Consider the following 23,320-nt stretch of genomic DNA (forward strand, 5'->3'; position numbering starts at 1 on the left):
ATAGCTATAGAAAACAAGCTAACAATTAATAACTAGCAAAAAAAATGAATAACTGTTACTAACTAATAAAAAATTAGTCGAAAGAAATAATTAATCCCTTAATTAACGTGCTTTTGCAGTACATGTTATTTTATTTCACAATCAAAATTATTATCACAAACTATTTAACACAGTGTATTATAGGAAAGTAAACAACTTTTAAACTAATTTTTTTCATTGTGTGCCGTCAAATTTCGAAATCGTTAAAAGTGTGCCGCCCCCCAAAAAAGGTTGAGAATCACTGGTATAGGGCATTCCTCTGTGGTACTTTACAAGCGATGAAGTAAAAATCTGAACACTTATGAAGCTAAATGGATGTTTGTTTATTGCTGGCAAACGAAATTGTAGACATGCAATAAGATTCCAATTACCAGCAGTCATTTTATTTCTTCTTTAGCTTTTCCCTGATAAGCTGAGATATTTTTCTTTCTTCCACCAGTCGTACGAACTTCCAGATATCGCCAGCCAGCAGCTGAGGTTCTTCCAACGCTAAGAAGTGCCCCCCTTTATCGTGCGAGCTGTGCACCACCAGATTCTTCACCAAATTTCGTGAAATGAAGAACTTGGGTGCGGGCAAATCATTCACGCAATTGGTTATTCCACACGGCACTTCAATGGGCATTCTGAAAATCAAAGAAATAAATGTAAAAAAACATAATAAAAAAAATCCCTAATATTGATATGCATAGGGATTAGAAATAGCAAATCAATTTCAACAATTTTGACCTATTAAGCTACATGTTTGACGTTGCATGCACTTTGGATCTGTTGCTGTGAGTATGACGTTTATAATTGCAGTATAAAATAAAAAATTACTATTGACTATCAAAACTCGAAATTTCAATAAAAAGCAATAAGAGTATCATTTGGTGGTATATTTCTTTTATATTAGTAATAGATTTGTTTGAATTGCGTGGAGGAAACCAATTTCATACAAAAGTCGTGACTGGTATTGATGAGCGTTGATCTACGTATAGAGTTGCGCCGAAGTTGCTTTTGTTAAATTTGCTGTGGACCTTACAGAGGCAGAGTCTTAGACATTCTGAAAGTGAATATGAGAATTTGATTTAAAACCTCTCTCACTTTTGAATATTTTGAAGGAGGGATGATATGGAAAAGTAAAACCATTTCATTTATAACTGGTTTAAGAGAGGAGTAAAAAAAGCTCTCACTATTTCATAAGCACATAAGCTATCCATCTCTATTTGGAGAAAAGAAAAAAATTTTCTATGTATTAAAAAACTTTTGGTTACAAATTTTTTGTACCATTTGATCTGTTTTTGACATGCAAGTACGCCATTGTTGGATTTCAATTCCTCACCTGTGACGGGTTCTTAAAATTGAATTCATAACTTTACAATTTTTATAAGGTGATGAATAACTTTTGACAAAATGGTTCGTTTTCACTTTTAAGAATCTATCTACATATCTCACAGAAAATTACTAGATAAATTGCCAATTACCATGTTCAAAGCACAATGACGTTACCTAAGTTCTTCGTTAGAAAATCGTACTTCTTCTGAATGTTTCTTTTTCGGAAGATTTCAAATGATTTATAAGCTATGCAGGCTTCAAAAGCCGGTTTAAAATGGGCATACTAACCATTATCCGATTTTACGTAAAACAACTATTTAATCTTATTTAGGGCAATGTGCAAATTTGTTTTTAATTGATCCAAATTGGAAAAAGACCAGGTCGTAGTACCTGAGGAATGAAAACTAAAAACAAACAATTAAAGAAAAATGCACGAAAGATAGAAGTTCAGGCTTAGAAACATGTTTGGTGGGAACAATGGAAAGATATGTTGGGTGTTTAATCGCTCTCGATGGGAAACTTTTTGAATCAAGTTGGCTTATTCAAGAGCGGAGGACAGACTCATTTCAGTATTAACAGTGAAACAAACGATATTGTGAAAGTTGTACATTTTTAATGCACAAACGTTTTGGAACTTATTAGTACGAAAAGATAGGGCTGTACTCTTTACAGTGATCTTGAAAGGAATACCAATACCGTAATCGAACCTGTGATATTCTAATACCAAAAACGCACGTTGTTGTTCAATCAAATGCATGATGAGCATCTCGTCTCTTTTAATTTTAATTTTGAACTAGTCATGCAATTAACGAATGTTTACAGTTTTTCCGGATATATAGATTTAAAATTTGATCTCAATAAAATTATTTTTTTTTCTTCTTTTTTTTTCTGTATTTACGTACTTTTTTGTCTGGACATAAGAAAGTGTGTTCTGTTGAAATTTGAAATTATGTTTGTAGATATAACATTTCAATAATGATTACAAAGATTCAAAACAATAAAATCACATTTTTTTCATTGTTGGAAAACAACGTAAAATTTTATTTTAATTGAAGGTTCGAATGACAGCTCGTTCATTTGCATTTCCAATGGAAACCACAGTTCTCCTGACAAACTTCTCATGAATTAGAACAGGGGTGATCAATATTAAGAAACTAAGCTCGATATCAATTGGGCACTTTTTTTCTTATCGTTTTTCGATTGTGGTAAGGAATTGACTTAGAGATAACAGAGGATATCTAGATAACTCGATCCATACGTTTGTTAAAAAACAAATATAGTAGCAGATATAAAAAGATGAAATTATCTAAAATAGTAGATACATATGGTTATAATTACTACAATGCTTTAATAACTATTAGATATATTAACAATCAAAATCTCTGGTTTTAAATTCTGAAATGAAAGTCATTGTAAGACTTCTCCCTCCTTTTTTTCAAATTTCTTTCAAAGTACTTCTTTCAAGCAAAATTAGAACCAGTCTTTATTTTGTAAGGACGATACGAACCCTGAATAAAGATAAAATCTGTTTTGCTTATAAGAGGAAAAGGAATACCTAGATCAGTTTTCGTAAATTTAATAAAGCACTAATATGGCACCTGGGATCGATTACGGCATCGCTCACACAACTAGTGGAGAGCTGGAGATCGTAAGTTAGATCCTGACAGCCGTTAAAATAACCGACAGCAAAGCGCATGCATATCGTGGGTGAAATTCCGCTCTTTGTTGGTGGAGTGGAAGTCTGGAGAGGGGTGCAGGCTAGGTTTGGTCCACGTCGTCTGACCAGTCTTAAAATTGCGTGGCATACTATCGTCGTGAAGAGATATAGTCCTGAAAATGGGGCTAGGTGCTTGGTTATGGTTGAATGATGTGTGAATCCCCGATTATTGGGAATGATATCTGTGACATCAAGTCACAAGTTTAATTTAATTTTGGTATAATTTCGTTTATTCATGATACAAATCCTTATTTGCTGATCTAATTCTTCTCACCTCTTAATCTGTAGTGCAATGGGGACTTTCTCCCCCTGACTTTACGTTCACATTCCTTTAGCCCTGCCCCTTCTTTTTTTCTCAGAAAGACACCTGTTTGCCGGTATCTTTGATGTCAGCGTGTCTCACAAAATCTGAGATGTCTTCCTTAACCGTAACGCTGGTAAAATAATTGTGAAAACGTCTCAACTTTCTGAAAATAAGTAATTTAACTTTAACTTTAAGCAAGAGGATAAATATTGGAGCGCAAGGGACGCTCGTGGCATTCAAAAAATCGTTTTCATGTAGCTCTCCGCTAAACGGAGTTTCATTTTTTCTCCCTCCTCCCCCCTGAGGTCGGAGCATAGCGTTAACACCGCCATTGCTGATGGTCGTGGCTGCATTCGCATTTTAAGTGTAAAAAAAACTTGTATTTTTCTTCAAGAAAACCATCTACCATTCTCAGCATGTTTTGGTGAATGATCACCGCGCAATGATTTCCTCAAAATGACAGTGGTTGCAGCTTCCCTTTGTGCCAAATGATGAAATTCATCGGAGTTTGTGTTGGTGTGGTGTTATATCGGCTGTCATGGTTTTCGCTGGTAAATGTTTGCAGAAGATGAAGTTATCCTGCGTTGATTGCGCTTTTCTTGGGCTTGCGGACTCGTTCTGGCAGAACGAAGACCTCTAAAATAAAGAACCTTCCAGCCTCTCCTATTCCAGTACCTTCTCCATACGCTTACTGTGTTGTCGTCCTGATGTTAAATCAAGTTATAATAAAATAAATATGAATTTTCCACTTCATCTGAACTCTGGACTTGTTCTTTAAATTTTTACTCTTTTGTGGACAATATATGGATTGCTTTCCTTTTTAGTACAGCTATCTGGACCAAGCCAAGGTATGATTTATTTACTTCAGTTTTTTTTGGTGTTAATTCAACGCTTTAAAATGTACTGCCACTAAATCTATTTCTCATGTGCCTTCTTGTTTTTTTTGTATAATTGTCTTAAGTAATCTCTTCCTTTAGTATTCATTTATTAATACCCAGCAGTTACCGGAACATCTATTTTTCTTTTTTCAGATGAAGTGGAAAATTCATATTTATTTTATTATAACTTGATTTAACATCAGGACGACAACACAGTAAGCGTATGGAGAAGGTACTGGAATAGGAGAGGCTGGAAGGTTCTTTATTTTAGAGGTCTTCGTTCGGCCAGAACGAGTCCGCAAGTTTAAGAAAAGCGCAATCAACGCAGGATAACTTCATCTTCTGCAAACATTTACCAGCGAAAACCATGACAGCCGATATAACACCACACCAACACAAACTCCGATGAATTTCATCATTTGGCACAAAGGAAAGCTGCAACCACTGTCATTTTGAGGAAATCATTGCGCGGTGATCATTCACCAAAACATGCTGAGAATGGTAGATGGTTTTCTTGAAGAAAAATACAAGTTTTTTTTACACTTAAAATGCGAATGCAGCCACGACCATCAGCAATGGCGGTGTTAACGCTATGCTCCGACCTCAGGGGGGAGGAGGGAGAAAAAATGAAACTCCGTTTAGCGGAGAGCTACATGAAAACGATTTTTTGAATGCCACGAGCGTCCCTTGCGCTCCAATATTTATCCTCTTGCTTAAAGTTAAAGTTAAATTACTTATTTTCAGAAAGTTGAGATGTTTTCACAATTATTTTACCAGCGTTACGGTTAAGGAACACATCTCAGATTTTGTGAGACACGCTGACATCAAAGATACCGGCAAACAGGTGTCTTTCTAAGAAAAAAAGAAGGGGCAGAGCTAAAGGAATGTGAACGTAAAGTCAGGGGGAGAAAGTCCCCATTGTACTACAGATTAAGGGGCGAGAAGAATTAGATCCGCAAATAAGGATTTGTATCATGAATAAACGTAATTAAACCAAAATTAAATTAAACTTGTGACTTGATGTCACAATATCCAGTACGAAAGGTGAACAATTCGTGACGGCGCTGTTGCTGCCAACCAGTCTGATTCGACTGACAGCAACAGCAGCTTTAAAATTGAAAACCTTGGACAATGAAACTTGGAAGGGACAAATGAATACAACCCAAAATGTTCCACATTATAAATTTTTAGAAGCATTAAAAAATAGTGGATATAAAAACTTTCTCAAATTCAATAAAAATGTCCCCCTTAGAACAACATTCTTACTTTTCGTAGTCACTCCTGTGATTGTCATTAAAAGTTTCTTTATAAAAGCGGTGAGTAGAGGAAATGTTCGCGTTCACCCAATATATCATGATGTTCGTCAGCAGCTCGTCCAGGGTGAACTTCTTGGTCAGTCCACCGTCAGGAAGGTATTTGTGGGTCGAATCTGTCCAGAGGGCGAATTTCTCCAGAATGTAGGCAGCCAGTCCCACCGGACTATCATTCAGTGCGTATGCTAAGAGATTTGTAAGTCAATTTATATCTTGGTTTTAGCCGTTAACATATGCGTTGAAAAATGACTGTAAATCTTCGGTGAGCCTTTTTATTCTGGACACAGATCAAAACGCGTGTTTAAAAAAATGCTCATAGCTCGAATAGCCTGCTTAATAAAATGGACACAACTCGACATGCGTGTTTAAGAAAATGAACGCTGCTTGAAATGCGAGCTTAAAAAAACGGTTTCAGCTCAAAATGTGTGGTTAAGAAAATGGCAGTTTTTCAATGTTTATTCCGAACTGAACAACTAAACAAAAAAGCTTGTAATGACATTTCTCTGCTTTTTTTAAACATTGAGCTTAATCAATACGGGGCAAAATCCCCAACTTTAGAATCGGAGCAGCTGAGTATATTACAGATTAAACTTCACGTTAATCTCTTTGAATTCAGCACACTAAACGATAAAGTGGGTTATTAATTTGCACAATGTCAATTTATTAACACTACTATAAATTTATAGAACCCATAACAACCTTGTAAAAAAGTTTAAAAATTTAATCAAATGTTATGATCTTTTTTATTAAGTAGCCAGTCGATTTTCTTTACCACGTATTTCGTACTGGGTCCATTTTCTTAAACAAGCATTTTAATCTGTATGCAGAATAAAAATCTAGCAGTAGAGTGTCCATTGCAGTCTTTATCGTATAGCTACAAGTGAAAAAGAGTCAAGTTCATGATTTCTACTCGAATCTTTTCCCCAAAACAATTGAATGAATCAATAAGAACAAGGCAAGTTCAGATTCACAAAATTGTAAGCAATAAACAAATTAAATTTTAAAAGATTAACACGGTTTTTCTCTACACCAATCACCATCCAGGAAAGGACAAGTTGCGCCTGGTTCATGTGCTCATTGAAGTAGCTATAGTGTCCACAATAAAAATGCTTTAAAAGAATACAAGATACAAATTGGATTTAAAGTGCGTCTTTCAGTCACAGCATCCTCTGTAGTTCTCTGCTGCTGTGGAATAATTTAGAAATACTTCTCTCGCCGATCCCTGTCAATACTTGTCCCCCCCAAACTCCTAGTTGAAGAACCACGTGATCATAGTCACCAGCCGTGCTCGAGAGGAATTCTTTAAACAAACAAACATTACCTTGTTCTTAAAGAGCGTATCGTGCTTTTCAATTTTATTTTTAAACCTAGTGTTAGAAACGATTGAAGGCTTCAGAGGTGCAGTACACTTAGCTTAATTTGAAACCTTAAATCTGAAATAACAACACTCGAAAAGAATAATATGTTCTATTTTTTTGGAGGAGGGGGGGGGGCTGTTGCTGTACCTTTTTAGATGCTTCAAAATGCGTGGTATGATTAGTTGATACTCTTAAAAGTTAGACTCCTTTCGAATTTAGGAAGATTTATTGTCAGACAGTTGTGTATCTGAGTTAATAAAAAGAACAAATTTAATAATTCAAAAATATTAAATTAGTAACTCACGTCTAATCAATATTAGTAATCTCACTGAAACCTTCTGAATAAAATAAACTCCAGGTTGATTTTTTCCCTTACATTACGTAAAATTACATTTGAAAATTCAATTGGTATCAATAGGGATTAAAAAACACTAAAGTGGAACCAGTAAATTTGAATGATATCTTTTAACCTTTGAATTTTACACATTTTTTAATTTTTTTAATCCACATACCTAATAACAATTTTAATTTCCTTATGTGTCTATGAAAAAATATATTTTTTTATTAAACTTGTAGTTAAAGGCATCATATCGATACAAATCGGTTCAATAATAAATAACTTGGAATCAGGTTGTTATTATTCATTATCTGTTTTCATCTTTGTTGCAAAAGTGCATTTTTCATCTAAGAATGTCATATAGCTTTAGACTTCATCTCTACTCAGAATTGTTGAAACCGAATCCGATTTTCAAAAATTGTTTGAAATACTTAAAAAAACTAATAACTGAACACTCCATTATAATTCATATTTTGAACTAAGTCTTAATCATGATGGTATAAAAAATGTGTCTTCTGAAACTTTTGTGCCAAGTTCACAGCATCTTTTACGATATTTTGATGTTCTCATATTTAAGATGGCAGGGGACAAAATATATTAATCGATTGCAGTGATATTTTAAAGGAGTCCTTCCAAATATCAAAGACAATCATTTTTTCATATTTAGGTAAAAATAATCCGAAAGCAATTTAAAAGATCACAATTTCAAGTCCATTCATTTAGACTGATATATTTTTTTTGCAATCATATTTTAGTGAAAGTTTTAATTAAACATTTTCTGTCAGGGATACGTTATAACTCCTTTGAGACGGCTCTCATCACATTGCTTTTTTTAAATACTATGATATTTTCATAACTGCTGTGGGATTTCATCAGTTGTGTTAGGTCAACTTTAATCTATTTTAATCAGACGGCCTTTATACCTATTCAGAATGTGGTCATTAATGAATATGGGAGATTCCGTGGTTCGACGCATCATCTCGAACGTATATCGTAAGTTTTGATGTTGCTTCTACGCATGCTCGCGCTTCATTTCGATCCAATATATCTTTACGTTCTGTGGGCTCAATAAGCACGCAATTGTTTATAGGTATTGAAAAATTTATATAAAAGAGACGCGAATGAACTTTTAGCACCGGTAAGAAAATTGCAAAGAAAAAGGGAAAATTTTGAGAAAGTATTTTAAGCTTTAATATACGTGTTTTAATTGTGTTAATTTAAGACACTTCTTTAAACACAGCTAAAAGAATGAATACATACATTGTTTTTAATATATATATATATATATATATATATATATATATATATATATATATATATATATATATATATATATATATACATATATATATATATATATATATATATATATATATATATATATATATATATATATATATATATATATATATATATATTGAAACACTCATTCTGTACCAAGTTATGTATATTTTTATAAAGGCTTAATGACATTCATTTATAACGCACAAATCACCAAAATCGTCTAATTCTGAGAAATTTTATTAAAAATTAAATTTTTCAATAAAATATATGCAAATTACTTTATTTTTAAGGGTGTAAAAAATGCCACCTTAAGGAAAATTCATTTTTAATTACATTTTAACAATAATAACCTAATAGTCGTAGCTAACATAAACAAATATAACGTGTAAATATTAACAATAAAAAAATTTAAAATAAAAAGTGATATTTTTAAAAACCACGTTTTAGTAGTGGAGAATAATAATTAAGAAAAAAATTGAAAAACGAAAAACGTGGGGCGCATGAAATACATAACAGTAATGTTATATTAGTGTGTGTATGTGTGCTTTTGAGAATATGTGTAGTATGTATATCAGTAATTGTAATTGTATCTGAATGTGGATGTGGAATATGCTTTTGTATATGCATATGTATGTGGATGTATATGTGGCTGTGCATGTGTATGAGTAAGAAAATGTGTATATGTATGTGTATATGTACTGTTATGTATTTCATGCGCCCCACGTTTTTCGTTTTTCAATTTTTTTCTTAATTATTATTCTCCACTACTAAAACGTGGTTTTTAAAAATATCACTTTTTATTTTGAATTTTTTTATTTTAAACTATGATTTTTTTAATTTTTATTTTATATTTTTAAAAAATTATTATTTTTTAATTATTATTCTTCACTACAAAAAACGTGATTTTTAAAAATATATATTTTTATTTAGATTATTTTTCTTAGTCAAGAGTAGTCAAGACTACTACAAGACCACTACTAAAGTAATAGAACTTTTATTTTAAATTAGGGATACAAAAATCTTTATAGAAAAACAATACCTTTACGACTTTCATTAGTTTTATGCTGATGACAACCAAAACAATCTGGAAATGAATGAGGAAAAACCGGATCCTACCACGTGATTTTTCAGCCAATAAAACTACTCCGACAACAAAAATCTTTTCACCTGACACGTAATAATTTGAAATAATGGAATCGACAACAAAAGACAATCTCGAAAATAATTTTTTTTTTAAATTTTAGTTTTATTTTACTTTGCATGTCTTTTTTCTCTTCATTTTCATGCATTGTCATCCAATTCTGAACTGTGTGCTAAATTTGAAGTTTGTAGCTAGTCGGGAAGTTAGTTTAAAATCGATTACAAAATTCCACCCGGACAGACATACACGAAGGCAAGTTTATATAAACGTGGTAATAAAATAGAACGGTGTTGCATAATTCTCCTAAGTTATTTAACGAACTTGATCTTAAGACGAATCTTTCACAAAACCTCAAGATATAAAAGGGATGCATTTACAATGTTCTCATCCGTATGATAAAATCGTAATAAATTACCGCTCTTTCGATAATTTCTTTTCAATCATTAGGTTTGCGTTTTGCCATCTAACGGAATTTTGAAAAATGTCTTTCTTTTGCTCATGACCATTTACAGAAACAATTTCATTCAAAAGAGTGCATGCGCGCTTCTCTGACATTCCCATAAGCACACTGCAGGTGTGCACATGCGGTTACTTCAAATTGCAATGATACGGAATGATAAGTAAAATGGCGAAATCTAGGGAATGAAAAGAGTTTGTGATTTAATTCTTTTTTACATTTGAAAAGTTACTTCAACGCTCTATTATTGAACATTTAAAAAGTAACTCCAACGCTCTATTATCTGAGCTCATAAAAATTTGCCAAAAATGAAAACTAATCATTGAATTCGATCATTTTAGTCTACATGAAAAAATCTCACCAAATCGGTAAGTTTTGAAAAAGTTTAATAACTTTTAAATTTTTGAGTTTCTTATCTAAGGCCCTGATAATTTTTTACCACAAGATGGTTATGTAATTGTTAAAATTATAGGTTTGCCACGAGTTTAAGGTACTTAAACTCATTTTCATTGGCTAAAAACTTTTTTAAAAAACTCGTTAATCTACTCACCCAATGTGTCTGGTCTGGTGCTTTGAATGTGAAAATAGCCTGTTGCTTCTATCATGTTTCCAATCATCTCTCTGAAGGGGTAGATGCACTTGTACTGTTGGGGGGAGACGAAAGAGGGACAGACACTCGCCAGGATGTATTTCGCTGCCAATGAGAAACTGAAAGCATTGAAGGTGAAGTAGTTCACGTGAACTCCTAATATCCTGTAATGGCAGAAACAGAAAAAGGCAAGTTGAAAAATCTGCTCTTAGCAAATCTCACCGGCATTTTACAATGCATCTGGCTGCTTGGAAAAGACTTCGGTGTTTTATAATCTGTCTGATAGTTCTTTTAGGCTTATAATGAACCTTTAGTTTTATTTTAAGAGACTTAACAGTATTCCAAATTTTCAAATCCCAATTTCAATATTGTTCTTAATACCAATTCTCAAATCATTGTGTTCTTACCTCATTCAGTTCTCAAATTCCATTTTTCATACCTCAATTTATTCATTAATTTATTTTCAATTATATTAATTAATAAAGTGAACAAAAGGAATATAGGGTATGCTTTGCTATGCGTAGACTTGTAAAAAAGTGCGTAAAAGACAATGAAGGGTACAGAAATAGAATCGAAATTATTCCTGTGCTTTTATTTGTACGTCATTAGCATTGTCTTTTGTTTTAATTGAATAAGCATCTGAAATACATTATTGCATTTATGTGAAGTGGTTTCATACATTTATTTTCTTAATATAGAATGAAAGGGAACTGATAAAAGTATGCATGAAAACCTTTCTTGTCTCCAATGAAATGCTGTGATTTCTTATGACCATGAAAGGGTCAAAACAGTGCGCCGGTATTACTTTTTCATGTATGCCGTAAAATATGGATCCCGATTTCATGAGTAATAATACACCACAATTTGAAAACTTACTTGTCCGGATAAACTTTGGACATGTTCATGGCAATTATTGCACCCCAGTCTCCTCCTTGAACGTAGAATTTAGAATGTCCCAGTCGTTCCATCAGGGTCTTAAAAACTCTGCCCGCGGCTCTTGTGCCAAAACCTACAAAAGTTTAAATTGCAGCTGAAATGATTGTGATTGCAAGGAGTCAAAATTCTTCCAAATAAGTGATAATCCCATTCCTTTTCACGCAGAGGAAAAATACAAAAAAAAATATTCTGTCTGGAAAGCTTTGGGGAGATATTGTTGAAAGGAATAATCAAAATGTGGATTTGTGGTGTTCTGGACATGGTCTAGAAAGAGATCAGTTGCTGCATTTTATGCCTCTTCTGACCATGCCCATCCATTAAAAAATCTATATCGTATAGACGTTGTACCAAACAAATTTTGCAAATAACGAAATGGGTGCCTTTCACGTGAGTCATTCAATGCTGGATCTCTTTTGGGAGAAATAGTCAGAAACTAGGCACAGATTAGATTCTATGGACTATACTGACTTAATTGCTTTTGCTTTTTCTATTTTATCCTCTTTTTGCCTATAACCTCTGAAATCTTCCTCTAGAAATACGAAATAAACACCGATTGTGATCTACAACCAGCAAAATATGTCGTGCAAAGTTATAATAGTTATAGGTGCTTAGTTTTCCGTAAAAATTTGTTTTTCGTTGTTTTAAATAAATTCTATGTTCTATTTATTACAAATTGAAGATGTTTTTCCTAAAATAATCGTATTTTGTTAAAAATGAAAAGTAACGAATTTTGTTTCAAGCTAATTTTTTCTTATTCACGAATATTACGTAAAATTTGTTTTAGCTCAGAATAGCTACAATAGATTTATTAAAAATACACTCCCAGAAAAACGGGTTCCACTTTCAATAATGTCAGTCATTTTAACCGTTATAGTGGGTGAAATTGGCACACAATTAACGTTATTTTTGCCAGCGTTCACGCATCGTTGAATCAAGTTTGAAAGAAGAATTTGAAAAATAATATGAAATTTGATATTATAACTCCATACATGTCTTTAGAATACAAAAAACTATGCATATTTTGGAAAATAGATTACAATTTAAATTACTAATAAAAAAAATATTTGTCCAATCACCACTGACACTGGAAAATAAAAAGAAAGGATTAAGGTAATAGTATTTATTTGTATATTCCTCAGTTTCCGTTTCGCACTCCAATTTTGCTGTTCATTGCTGGAAAGTAATGTGTAAAATTCTGAAAAAAACTTTTGTGATTTTTCACTTAAATAGCGATGAGTGTATCCTATAGTACAAATTTCATAAGAAATCCGGAAATATGAAGACTTTTTACAAGAAAGTGATACCTTTTTGGTGTGGAGATTCAGAAAATCCGTATCCGGGAATGGAAGGGCATATCACTTCGAAAACGAAGTCCTGGTCATCCCTTTCAGTTGTCAACAGCGGTATCAGTTTGTAGAATTCGACGAAAGAACCCGGCCACCCATGTAGGACGAGGAGAGGAAACACTCTCGGCTGTAAAAGAATTGTAAAAGTCACCAGTATTTTCTTCTAACCAGTCAGATATTTTCAGTTTTCATTACATTCAGCTTATATGTGCCTTTACACTCATTAAGAAATGTGCAAGTAACAACTAAAACAGACTGATTTTGCTGAGGCTTATTGCAATAAACCTATAACAAGGCACTCTTACTATAAACATGCATTACTCATAATTGCAAACTACTTCAATTAAATTAGGCTTATGTACAATGGATGATGCATTTTTAAAGGGACATCTGACCTTCAAAATGAGAAAAATTTAGTTTTAAAGATATTTAAAAAAATTAATGAATAATAGGCAACAAACCATGTTTAACTCCGAGTTTTTCTTACAGAGTTTATAAGATAATGAATTTGAAAAAGGTCTGTGCATCAATATGCAGTTCTTGTTGGCGAAGTTGCTTTTTCTCGTAGTGGAATTTTTCAATGTTCAATAAGGAAGGTTTTAATAAAGGAACAAACATAATTGAAACGTGCTTTTTGAAGAAATTTCTGGAGACAAAATTAAAATTTTGTACCTAGTTACGTTTTATTTTTATACGGTGACCATTACCACTTAAATGTATTTAAATGCTTATACACAACGTATTTGGGTAAATATTTAATCAAAAAATTGAAATTCGTTCGCAAGGAACTTTTTAATTACCAATAATTAAAAACGAGACTTTTAGCTGTAGCTTTAAAACTAATTATTATTTTTTCTAAAATTTTGTACACAGACTACTACTAATGCTACCAATATTCTGTTGAAATTTTTAAAAAATCGAATAAAAATTGCACTTTTTTTTGTTCTGAACTTCCAGTGTTTCCTTGATTAGTAAAAATGTCAGCTGAGCTTTTGCCATAATCCTAAAAGTGTCTGGCTGATTCGAAAAAAACAGGAAATTTTTTCAACTAGCATAGTTCATAGAAAAATGACGATGAATGTTTGCAAAAGGCCGTATTATTCAATTAGGCTACGGCGATCTACGGCGGCTCAGTAAATAGAGTGCCCACTTCCCTACTGTTATAATGTTTAGTTTAGTGTTATAATTTTAGAGATTGCTAATTTTAGTTTTTTGTGGTTTTAATTTATATTATTTCATGGTTCATTTTTAACAACTTTTAATGTTATTTGGAATTTTTCCATTAACACTAATCCTTTAATAAAATGATGATATACATTAGATCGTATAGTACTTAGAATAATTACTTAATAAAAGTATAATTTGCGTGGTGTGTAAATAAAAATCAAGAGTTAACTCAATATCGAAATAATTACGTTGTAACTTAAACGTTAAAATAATTAATAATTTCATATCTTACGTTTAATATCAATTACTAGTGTCCGATGTGCTCATGCAGACCAGTCACGTGCCCCGAGATCAAATAGCAATATTAATCGGTTTAGCTATGCTGCAATTTGGATTAGAATTAATCATATATTATGTTATTTTACACAATTTAATGAAATAATTAGTTATTTAGAAGAATTATAAACAATCCTTGAGATTTATGGCACCGGACTGCACGTGCACTATCTTTAACCCTATCTAAGGAAATGGCATGAGACATAGTCAAAATTGAAGAATAATTAGCATTTTAAATAAAAATGCATTAAAACAAAAATCTTGATTGCATGCATTGATACATACACAAACATATTCTGCATTAAAACAATAATTAGAATACATTAGGTACTCAAAATTTCGATGCGGCACCTTCTAAAATAATTTTCAAATATTTTAACAAATTAATTTCTTTTACTCGAGTACGCCCTCTAGCGGGAGCCTGAAAATATCAGGCATTAATTTATCATATTGGGATATCTTTCAGACCCAGAACACGCCGAACATTTGAAGAAAAATTTCTCAATAATTTTTAACTTCTATTATCAACAAACTTGCAACTGATAACTTCCGATTTCGCTATCGCTTACTGTTACAGATGTATGTATTAAGGTAAAATGCATTTCTTTGTCTTCAATTCATTACAAATTAAAGTGAAGTCAACATTGCTTTCGTCATTACAATGAATAAATGTGGATTCAGAACGCACAGAACTGTAATAGTTATAGAATATTCTTCTTCGTTATAGAATAGTATATATATTTCTGCATCCATATAATTCGGAAAACAATAAAAAATTATCCAAATTACTTGAAATAGTGCCATTTGTGCTGATTCTTAATTAATTTTTATCGTTTTCTTGGTAAGTATTTTTTAGTTTTGAAAGAATAATTTCAACTAGAATTCAGCTATTCTGTTTTTAGCTACATATTCAAATTCATACCAAGATCTTATAATTATAAAATTTTGCTGTGTAGTATGTTATCTAAAAGTAATGAAGGGATAAACTATGTATCTATTATTTGAGAATAAAGTTTTCAAACAAAGAACATATCATTTTGGAATTCTCCAGATTTATTTTAACAAATTAATTTCTTTTATTGAAACCATTTCGCAATTTAACAACTGACCAAATTGGCTGTGTTAAAAAAAATTATCACGCACGTGGTTTTAGATGAACGGAGTAATTATTATTTTAAGAACCTACTTTAAGTTAAGTTTTACTATTACAATAATTTCATACATTTTTTACTTTAAGGCGCATTGCTAAGCAATAAAAAAAGTATTTAGATTCTGAATTCGGTTAAACAAAATGGTACTTATCTGGTCCCTGGATTCAGGACGCCATTTAGGCCAAAGCGTCCTATAGTAAACGCTACCTATAAGAGAAAATTTTTAACAAAAGAGGTTACGCGCTCTTCGTCGAAAAATTCGAAAAAGAGGAGGGAGAAAAAGCGCCATCTGGCATTCGCTGATAGATTCTCATACCGTTACGTCACTCCTGCTAGGGAATAATCATTTGCGAAAGGATTTTAGACTCAAAAAGGGAAAATTCGCGACCCAGCCACCAATCAATGCTACAAAACAGATTAAAAATAATAAAAGAAAATACCTTTTTACAATTCAAATATAGGTCTGTGAAGTCTCGATTTTTTTTAAATAAAAATTTAATGTACTGAAAATTAATATATAACACTAAGAGGCGACCCAAGTTCAAATATCAGCTATCGTTGATCGATACGAATTCTGCTCCAGCCTCGCATGGCGTAAGATCATGTTAGACGTATCATCGGATAGTATTCCTTTGCCGTCTTTGTGAGGTTTTCGCTGTTTTTTTCTCCCTGTAACGCAAAGGCGAGTAAGTTCTACCAAAAATTTCCCCACAAAGGCAAATTTCTCCGATTCCAGGAGATCTTGTTTTCTTAGTTGGGTAAAAAATTTCAACCCTAAAACAGATCTACTGTTCAACGCTGGTTATGAAATAAAAGTATCGTACGGCTTTTATTTTTTTGAAATACCTTTGGGATTATTAAATTATTATACACGAAGAATTATTTTCATTAAAAAAAACTTACTTTTCTTTCTCCCGCCTGGATAGGTTTGACATGAATAAAGTGTACTCTCAATCCTTCGATTTTTGTTTTAAACTGAGGGTATCTGTTGATGAGTTGTTCTTCCTGGCGACGCCAATCGTACTCCGTTTTCCAATAATTGACCACTTCTCGAAGATAGTCCGAGTGGAAGCCATACTCGAAGTTTGTGTCCACCAGAGACTGAGGGATCCTTGCTATTTCCAAACGATGCCTTAAATCTGTCAGTACCTCTTCAGGAACACGGACGGTGAATGGCTCGCATTCTTCATTTCCCCCTTTCACAAATAATACAGTTTATTAAATAAATATCTTCGATATGTTAATTGAAATAAAAAGGGTGAATCTTAAACTGTGTTAATCACTTTCTTCTGTAAAACAGGCAGCCAAATGTTTCAAGACTGAATGTTCACGTAAGGGAACCTATTTATTGCAGCTTCAAAAAAGTTTTATTTAGAATTTATCTTGTGAAAATATTTTTTTCCTGTGAAAAATTATGAGTTAAAGAAAAATTTAAAATTTCATAGTGCGTTTTTCTCTTGGAATCAAACTGGGTAAGAGAGGTGCCAATGTTATGAACTTATGAATAACCCAGAATAATTCAAGCATATTTTTAAATAAAATCTTCGAGACATGAATAATACTGTAGTGGAATAAGTGACAAACTAGGTTCTAGGACTGAAATTCCTGTGCACCTGTGAGCTTCTATAGCAAACCTGGAAAAGGTAACTTAAAATGAACTGAACTGAATTCAAATCAATGAAATATGTATAGATACTATGGCAAAAGATTTTTCTTTCGCTTTTTAACTTTTTCTATCTTTTTTGATTTTTTATCATATGGGATCCTGTATAATGTTAACTACGACTATGTTCTTTAAATCTTATTAAAGTGAAGTTTTAAATTTTGCACTTCTCCTTTTTTATCTTGAACGATTAATACATTTCAAATGCTGATAAAATACACGCAACCTATCTCGCTTAACCAGTTTTGTTTTGTGTAGCAGTAATTAACAGAAAATTTTTCACATAAATACGTGCTGAGTGTCCAGTAATAAAGTTCTGTATTGCATATAATATTTTTTTTTCTTTTTGCATTTGCTTATTTTTCAATTTATTTTTCAATTTCAATTTAATTATAATTCACCAATCTTTTTTATAAATTTATTTGACGCAATATAATTTAACTTCATTGTGACTTCGGATAAGCCCCATAAGCTTTTCTACCACTAAAGAAATCTCCATAAATCTAGATTTTACAAGTTTTGTGAATCCTTCTGTTTTGTCGTGTTTGTCTTTAAGTTTTTTTCTTAAGAACTAATTCCTTAATTTTGAGTTAAAATTTTTGTGTGCTTTTTCAGGGCATAAACATATTATAAAATAGATATTTCATCACCAATCTTCCAATTTAATTATTCACTGTTGATTATTGTAGCCCCTGGATGGCGCTGTTTAATTATGTAAATTATAACTCTTAATAAGTTTCACTTCACTACTCATCTATCCCCTATCTTGTTGAAAGCATTTATATTTGCTAATTATGTTTATCTAATAATAAACTCGTATTTTAAAAGGCAATCTGAACTTTTTACTGAATTAATAATGCCTCAAATCATTGAGTAAGTCACATTCCTGCACTATTGAAGAATGAAAAGTGAAGACAACACAAGTGAAGACATGGACAAAACAAAGGTAAGCAATACTTATCTCTGCTACCTTTTACTCGCATAAGTGCGTGACTACCAACAAAACAAAGATATTACAAGGTTACAAAATTTAATTAAATAAAGAATTAACTCATTTGCCTGCTTATGCCGCTATATCTTCTTAGTAAGAAGATTATTTAAATAACAAATCTGTACAAAAGTCATGATTAAAATGTGGTAAGCAAAAAAGCAGTATTTTCATCATAGCGATCGACAGACAACCCTTCAGAGGACGATTAAAAAATTGTCTGCAAATTATAACCCTATAATTACCTTTTTTTGTTGAAATTGCACCCCATGTGCTTATTATTTTTATTTTTAACAAACATAGAATTATTTTGAATATTTCATAATATTCCAAAAATTACTTCATTTCACGCTTGTTTCTTCTTCATTTTAGAAATGAACTTTGTAATGTTTACCATATTTTGCGAAATGCTTTAAAACACATTACTAATCTCAACAGCTTTTTTCAATCATTTGAAATATTCAATTTTTAAAAAAGTGACCACATGTTAAAAATTCTAAAACAGGCCACTGGACAGTAGCAAAATATCCTAATTGTATCCAGTAATTGTGATATAAATTCAAAACGAAAGAACAGCATCCCTCGGAAGGACTTTCAGAGGAACAACCTTGCTAAAAAGCAGAGTAACAGAATTGAGCTACTTCGTTACGCTATGAGGACAAAATTCAATGGATAAATCAAATGCCTCGTTAGTCACTATCATCATCTTCAATTATATCGTAATTTTATTAATTAATTTATTTTTTCTTTAATTTTTTTTTATACTTATGACAAGAGTTTTTCAGATTCAATGGATTTCAGGTCCAGTCTTGTTTTTGATGAAGATCTGTTTAGGGTGATGGAATTATGTACTAACCCCGTTAATATTGACAGACCGTTTTCTTGACTGTGATCAAAGTCACAATAATGAGGTTTCAGATAACTTTTAGCCAGATGTTCTGACTACGTTATAGATTTCTCCTTTGATGCGGACTTCCTCTAGAATGTTTAGATTATTAATTTTTAACTCTTAAAGGGGTAGAATTTTTTAAGGGCATTCAAAAGGTGTTTCTGGGGTGATAAAGAGAATGGTACGTTTTAAACCTACTGCACAATTTGTTTTACCTAAAAGTTTCATAAATATTATTAACTACTTTGTCTATGGATAAATCAATTCCTTTCTACAACGCTAAACGGTTCATTAAAAAATCTATAAGAGAGAACTTTTGGTATAACATAAGAGAGCAAATAAAGACAAGAAATGGATACAAATGTTCCGTTATAGCCAAGGAACAACTCTGCTGTTACTTTTCGCCTCGCTACTGACCACGATTTCCTCTCCAAGCATCGTATAAAAAAATTCTTTCAAGTCCATCTTGCCAGCGTGAACAAAAGGACGTTTGGGTCTGCAATGGACACTTGTGGGTGGAGAGTTCGGATTAAGATGAACGATTTACAGATTTACTGTAGTTTCAGTTTTATTATCCCTGTTTCTTGTTCTGTTGTTTGTTTTTTCTGTCTACTGTAGTCTTTTAGTCTGCTGTTAGAAATAAAAATTTGAAAAAACTTTTCGTTCTATTTATTTTTTAAAATTTCATAAAAAATTTTCATTCTTTTCGGAAACTGAATCTTGTGTGTGGTCTTTAAATTTAACCATTTCGTGTACAATATCGGCCGATTAAGCAACATTACACTAATAATTATATTTAACAATTAAAAACGATGAAAAGTACCTTTCTCCTCTTCGCCGAACCATCCCGCCTCTCCTGTCTGGAGGGAGTGGAGATTACTTTGGCGCCATTTCTTCAATATGAAATGAATCGATACTGAGACTAACACAGCTACGAATAGTAAAAACATTCTTCTGAAACACACAATTTACTTTATTTATTATATTAATGTCATTTTTGATGAAAAGAAACAACCCGATTCAATTATCAGCAAGTGGTTACATATTTGTAACTTTGAAAAAGTTACAAATGTACCCAGAGTCGGGCAGTCTCGTAAATCACTCCTTAGGTAGATTTTATTCATTTAGTTACATAAATAATTTTTCTTTATTTATTTATATACTGCAGTTGACAAAATCTTAATACAAATAAATGGAATTCTAAAATAAGTACATTTTTCGAGATTAATATCATTCTTTTCAGCGTAAAAATGTCATCGGAAGCGATGCCTCACTAGCTTGTCTCTTTAAGAAAAAAATCAATCCTAGCACTCAAATCACCCCCATTCTCCTCAAAGAAAGGCGTTAACGAGTACATGACCTATATTTCCCCCAAGTGACATACATTGATTAAAATAGAAATCTGCAAGCACAAAACATGAAATTTAGTCGTTTCTTCGTTAGATATCATTCTTAATCGCCAAAAAACTTTTAAAAAAGGAACATCGAAAACTTTCAGAGGCTGTTATTTTCAACGCTTTTATTGATGTCACTGCTCCGGTAACTGCTAACTAATAATAAATGAATACTAGAGGAAGAGTTTACTTAGAGACAATTATACTATAAACAAAAGGTGGGCACATGATAAATAGGTTTAGTGGCAGTACATCTTAAAGCGTTGGATTAACCGATAAAAAACTGAAGTAAATAAATCATACCTTATCATTTAATTCTTGGGGACATCTTTTCAACCTAAGCACAGCTGTAAAAACAAAAAGTCAAAAGAAAACAAGTCCAGGGTTCAGGTGAGGTGGAAAGTTCAAATTTATTCTGTTATACTTCATTCATCATCATGCAGTCAAGAAAACACAGCAGGGGAGTTCATTACTTTCGAGGTTTTCGTTGAGTCAGAACGAGTCAATGGGAGAGGCTGGAAGTTCATGACAGCCGATGACGCCACGCCAACGCAAACTCCGATGAATTTCATCATTTGACAAAAAGGGAAGCTGCAACCACTGTCATTTTAGATAAATCAGATGGCTTTCTTGAAGAAAAATTTAAAGTATTTTTTTTACATTTAAAATGTAAGTGCAGCCACGACCATCAGCAATGGCGGTGTTAACGCCATGTTCCGACCTCAGGGGGGAGGAGGGGAAAAAATAAAAAGTGAAACTCCGTTTAGCGGAGTGCTACATGAAAAGATCTTTTTCGAATGCCACGAGCGTCTCTTTCTCCCCGATATTTATCCTCTTGCTTAAAGTTAAAGTTAAATTACTTATTTTTAGACAGTTGAGATGCTACCACAATTATTTTTCGAGCGTTACGGTTAAGAAACACATCTCCGATCTTGTAAGGCACGCTGACATCAAAGATACCGACAACCATCTGTAAAATTCTACGAAAAAGGGTTGGGCTAAAGGAATGTGAACGTAGAGTCAGGGGGAGAAAGTCCCCATTGCACTACAGATTAAGGGGCGAGAAGAATTATATCAGGAAATAAGGATTTGTAACAGGAATTAACGAAATTATACCAAAATTAAATTAAACTTGTGACTTGATGTCACAGTCACCTAAATCTGAGATCCTCTTTATCCGAAATTCATTGCATGTGCACCAAGTTTCATTAAAGGCATGGACCTTCTAGGATTGGATTGTTTCCCCTATCTTCAGTACTAACTCCCTTCAAAGTGTGATTCGATATATTTCATCACAGTTTTTTTCAGTGAAGTGTTCACAGAAAATCTTTACATTTTGACTACCGACGCACAATGGAAACATATATTGGCTTAGTCTTCGTTCATCTTCGGCGTAATTTAGCATAAAAACTCAAATGAATTATCAAATGACTTTTAAAGGGGTATTTTCCTTCCTTTTCAAAATTAAATTTTTTGCTACGCTCAAACCACAACAAACAAAATTGCAATCCTTACAAATTATTCAATACCTATAATACTAATTTCAAACCTATAATACTAATTTCAAAACCTATAATACTAATTAAAAAGTACGACGCAAAGAGCAAAAAAAATAAATAAATAAATAAATAAATAACGCAAAATAATTTTATAATAATAAAAAATTTTAATTTTTTTGAACTCAAAACTATTTAAACTACTTTATTTAACTCAAAATTGTCAATTAATTGTTAGAAAATCTTTCAAAGAGTTTTATTGATACAAAATGTTAACCAATTGACAAACTAACTTTTCATTACTCTTCAAATAAATTTATTTTCGAAAAATCGGTGATTCTGTGGTCTCATTTTCCCTAAAAAGTAACTTTGTTAATAATAAGTGCATGCATGCTTACCTCTTATATTTAGAAGATTTCAGTTTGGAACGATTTTCTCTAATAAGTTGGGCGATGAATATCACAGAGAGAGAGAGAGGGGATTACAGGAGAGATTAACATCCGAAGTATTTCAGCTGCTACCTTTGGAATTCTAATATTGAGGAAAGAATATACTTCTAATTTAAAGCTTCCAAATTGTTTCTTTAAATTAGAGTTTTTCAACCTGTGGTTCATGGACCCCCAAATAAATCTATTTTGATATTATCTATTTAAAGTTTTAATAGATAATATCAAAATAGATTTATGTGGTTAATCTTAAATTTGAAAAAGGCATAGATATATATTTGCACCTAAAATATTCTGTCAGACTCTGCAAGCGTTAGAGAATCGTGCAATAGTGTGCGGAAACAATACTTTTAACGAACACGTTTACGGACGCAAATTTGTTTTTAAAATCATATTGAGAGGCACTCGGAAATATTTTTAAAAAAATCACGCATGTGAGTGCAATTGTTGTGACGATTTATGATTCGCATTCCTCCTCTAAAGACCACCTTCAATCAGGAACACTCATGGGAGGCACGGGATTTTTTTCATAGACTTTGTGCTGAAGAAAACCTTTAGGAGAGATCATTGAAACCTCTCCCCAGACAAACATCTGCACCCAATGAGGAGAAGATCACATAAGGAAACACGAAAAAATATCGAAACAAAGCAAATAAGTAGATAAACATTTATTCAAAATTTTCGTGTGAGTTTCTAATTTAGAGATTTTTGACGATATAACTTCATGTTGCAATCAGAGCGCACTCGAGACGATGATTTGCTTTTAGAATTGAAAGT

General features: G+C 32.2%; 1 protein-coding gene across 3 annotated transcripts; it reads right to left on the reverse strand.

The window, feature by feature from the left end:
* Window positions 1–338: 338 nt before the first annotated feature.
* LOC107443465 (epoxide hydrolase 1) lies at window positions 339–22,619 on the reverse strand. Of its 3 annotated transcripts, none has more exons than XM_043050084.3 (8): window positions 22,496–22,619; window positions 20,031–20,161; window positions 16,571–16,863; window positions 12,972–13,140; window positions 11,608–11,740; window positions 10,693–10,895; window positions 5,519–5,750; window positions 339–662 (listed from the first exon to the last, which is right to left on the reverse strand). In XM_043050084.3, the coding sequence occupies exons 2-8, from the start codon at window positions 20,155–20,157 to the stop codon at window positions 422–424; spliced, it is 1,398 nt and encodes a 465-aa protein (XP_042906018.2). In that variant the 5' UTR covers window positions 20,158–20,161; window positions 22,496–22,619; the 3' UTR covers window positions 339–421. The 3 variants fall into 3 exon arrangements, with proteins under 3 accessions (XP_042906018.2, XP_087021433.1, XP_087021434.1); XM_087165307.1 differs by lacking the exon at window positions 22,496–22,619 and adding an exon at window positions 20,905–21,403; XM_087165308.1 differs by lacking the exons at window positions 5,519–5,750; window positions 22,496–22,619 and adding an exon at window positions 20,905–21,403.
* Between the last annotated feature and the right edge of the window lie 701 nt (window positions 22,620–23,320).

The sequence above is a fragment of the Parasteatoda tepidariorum genome, chromosome 6 (genome assembly GCF_982258835.1).
Source record: "Parasteatoda tepidariorum strain Cologne lab strain chromosome 6, Ptep-v5.0, whole genome shotgun sequence".
Lineage (NCBI taxonomy): Eukaryota > Metazoa > Arthropoda > Arachnida > Araneae > Theridiidae > Parasteatoda > Parasteatoda tepidariorum.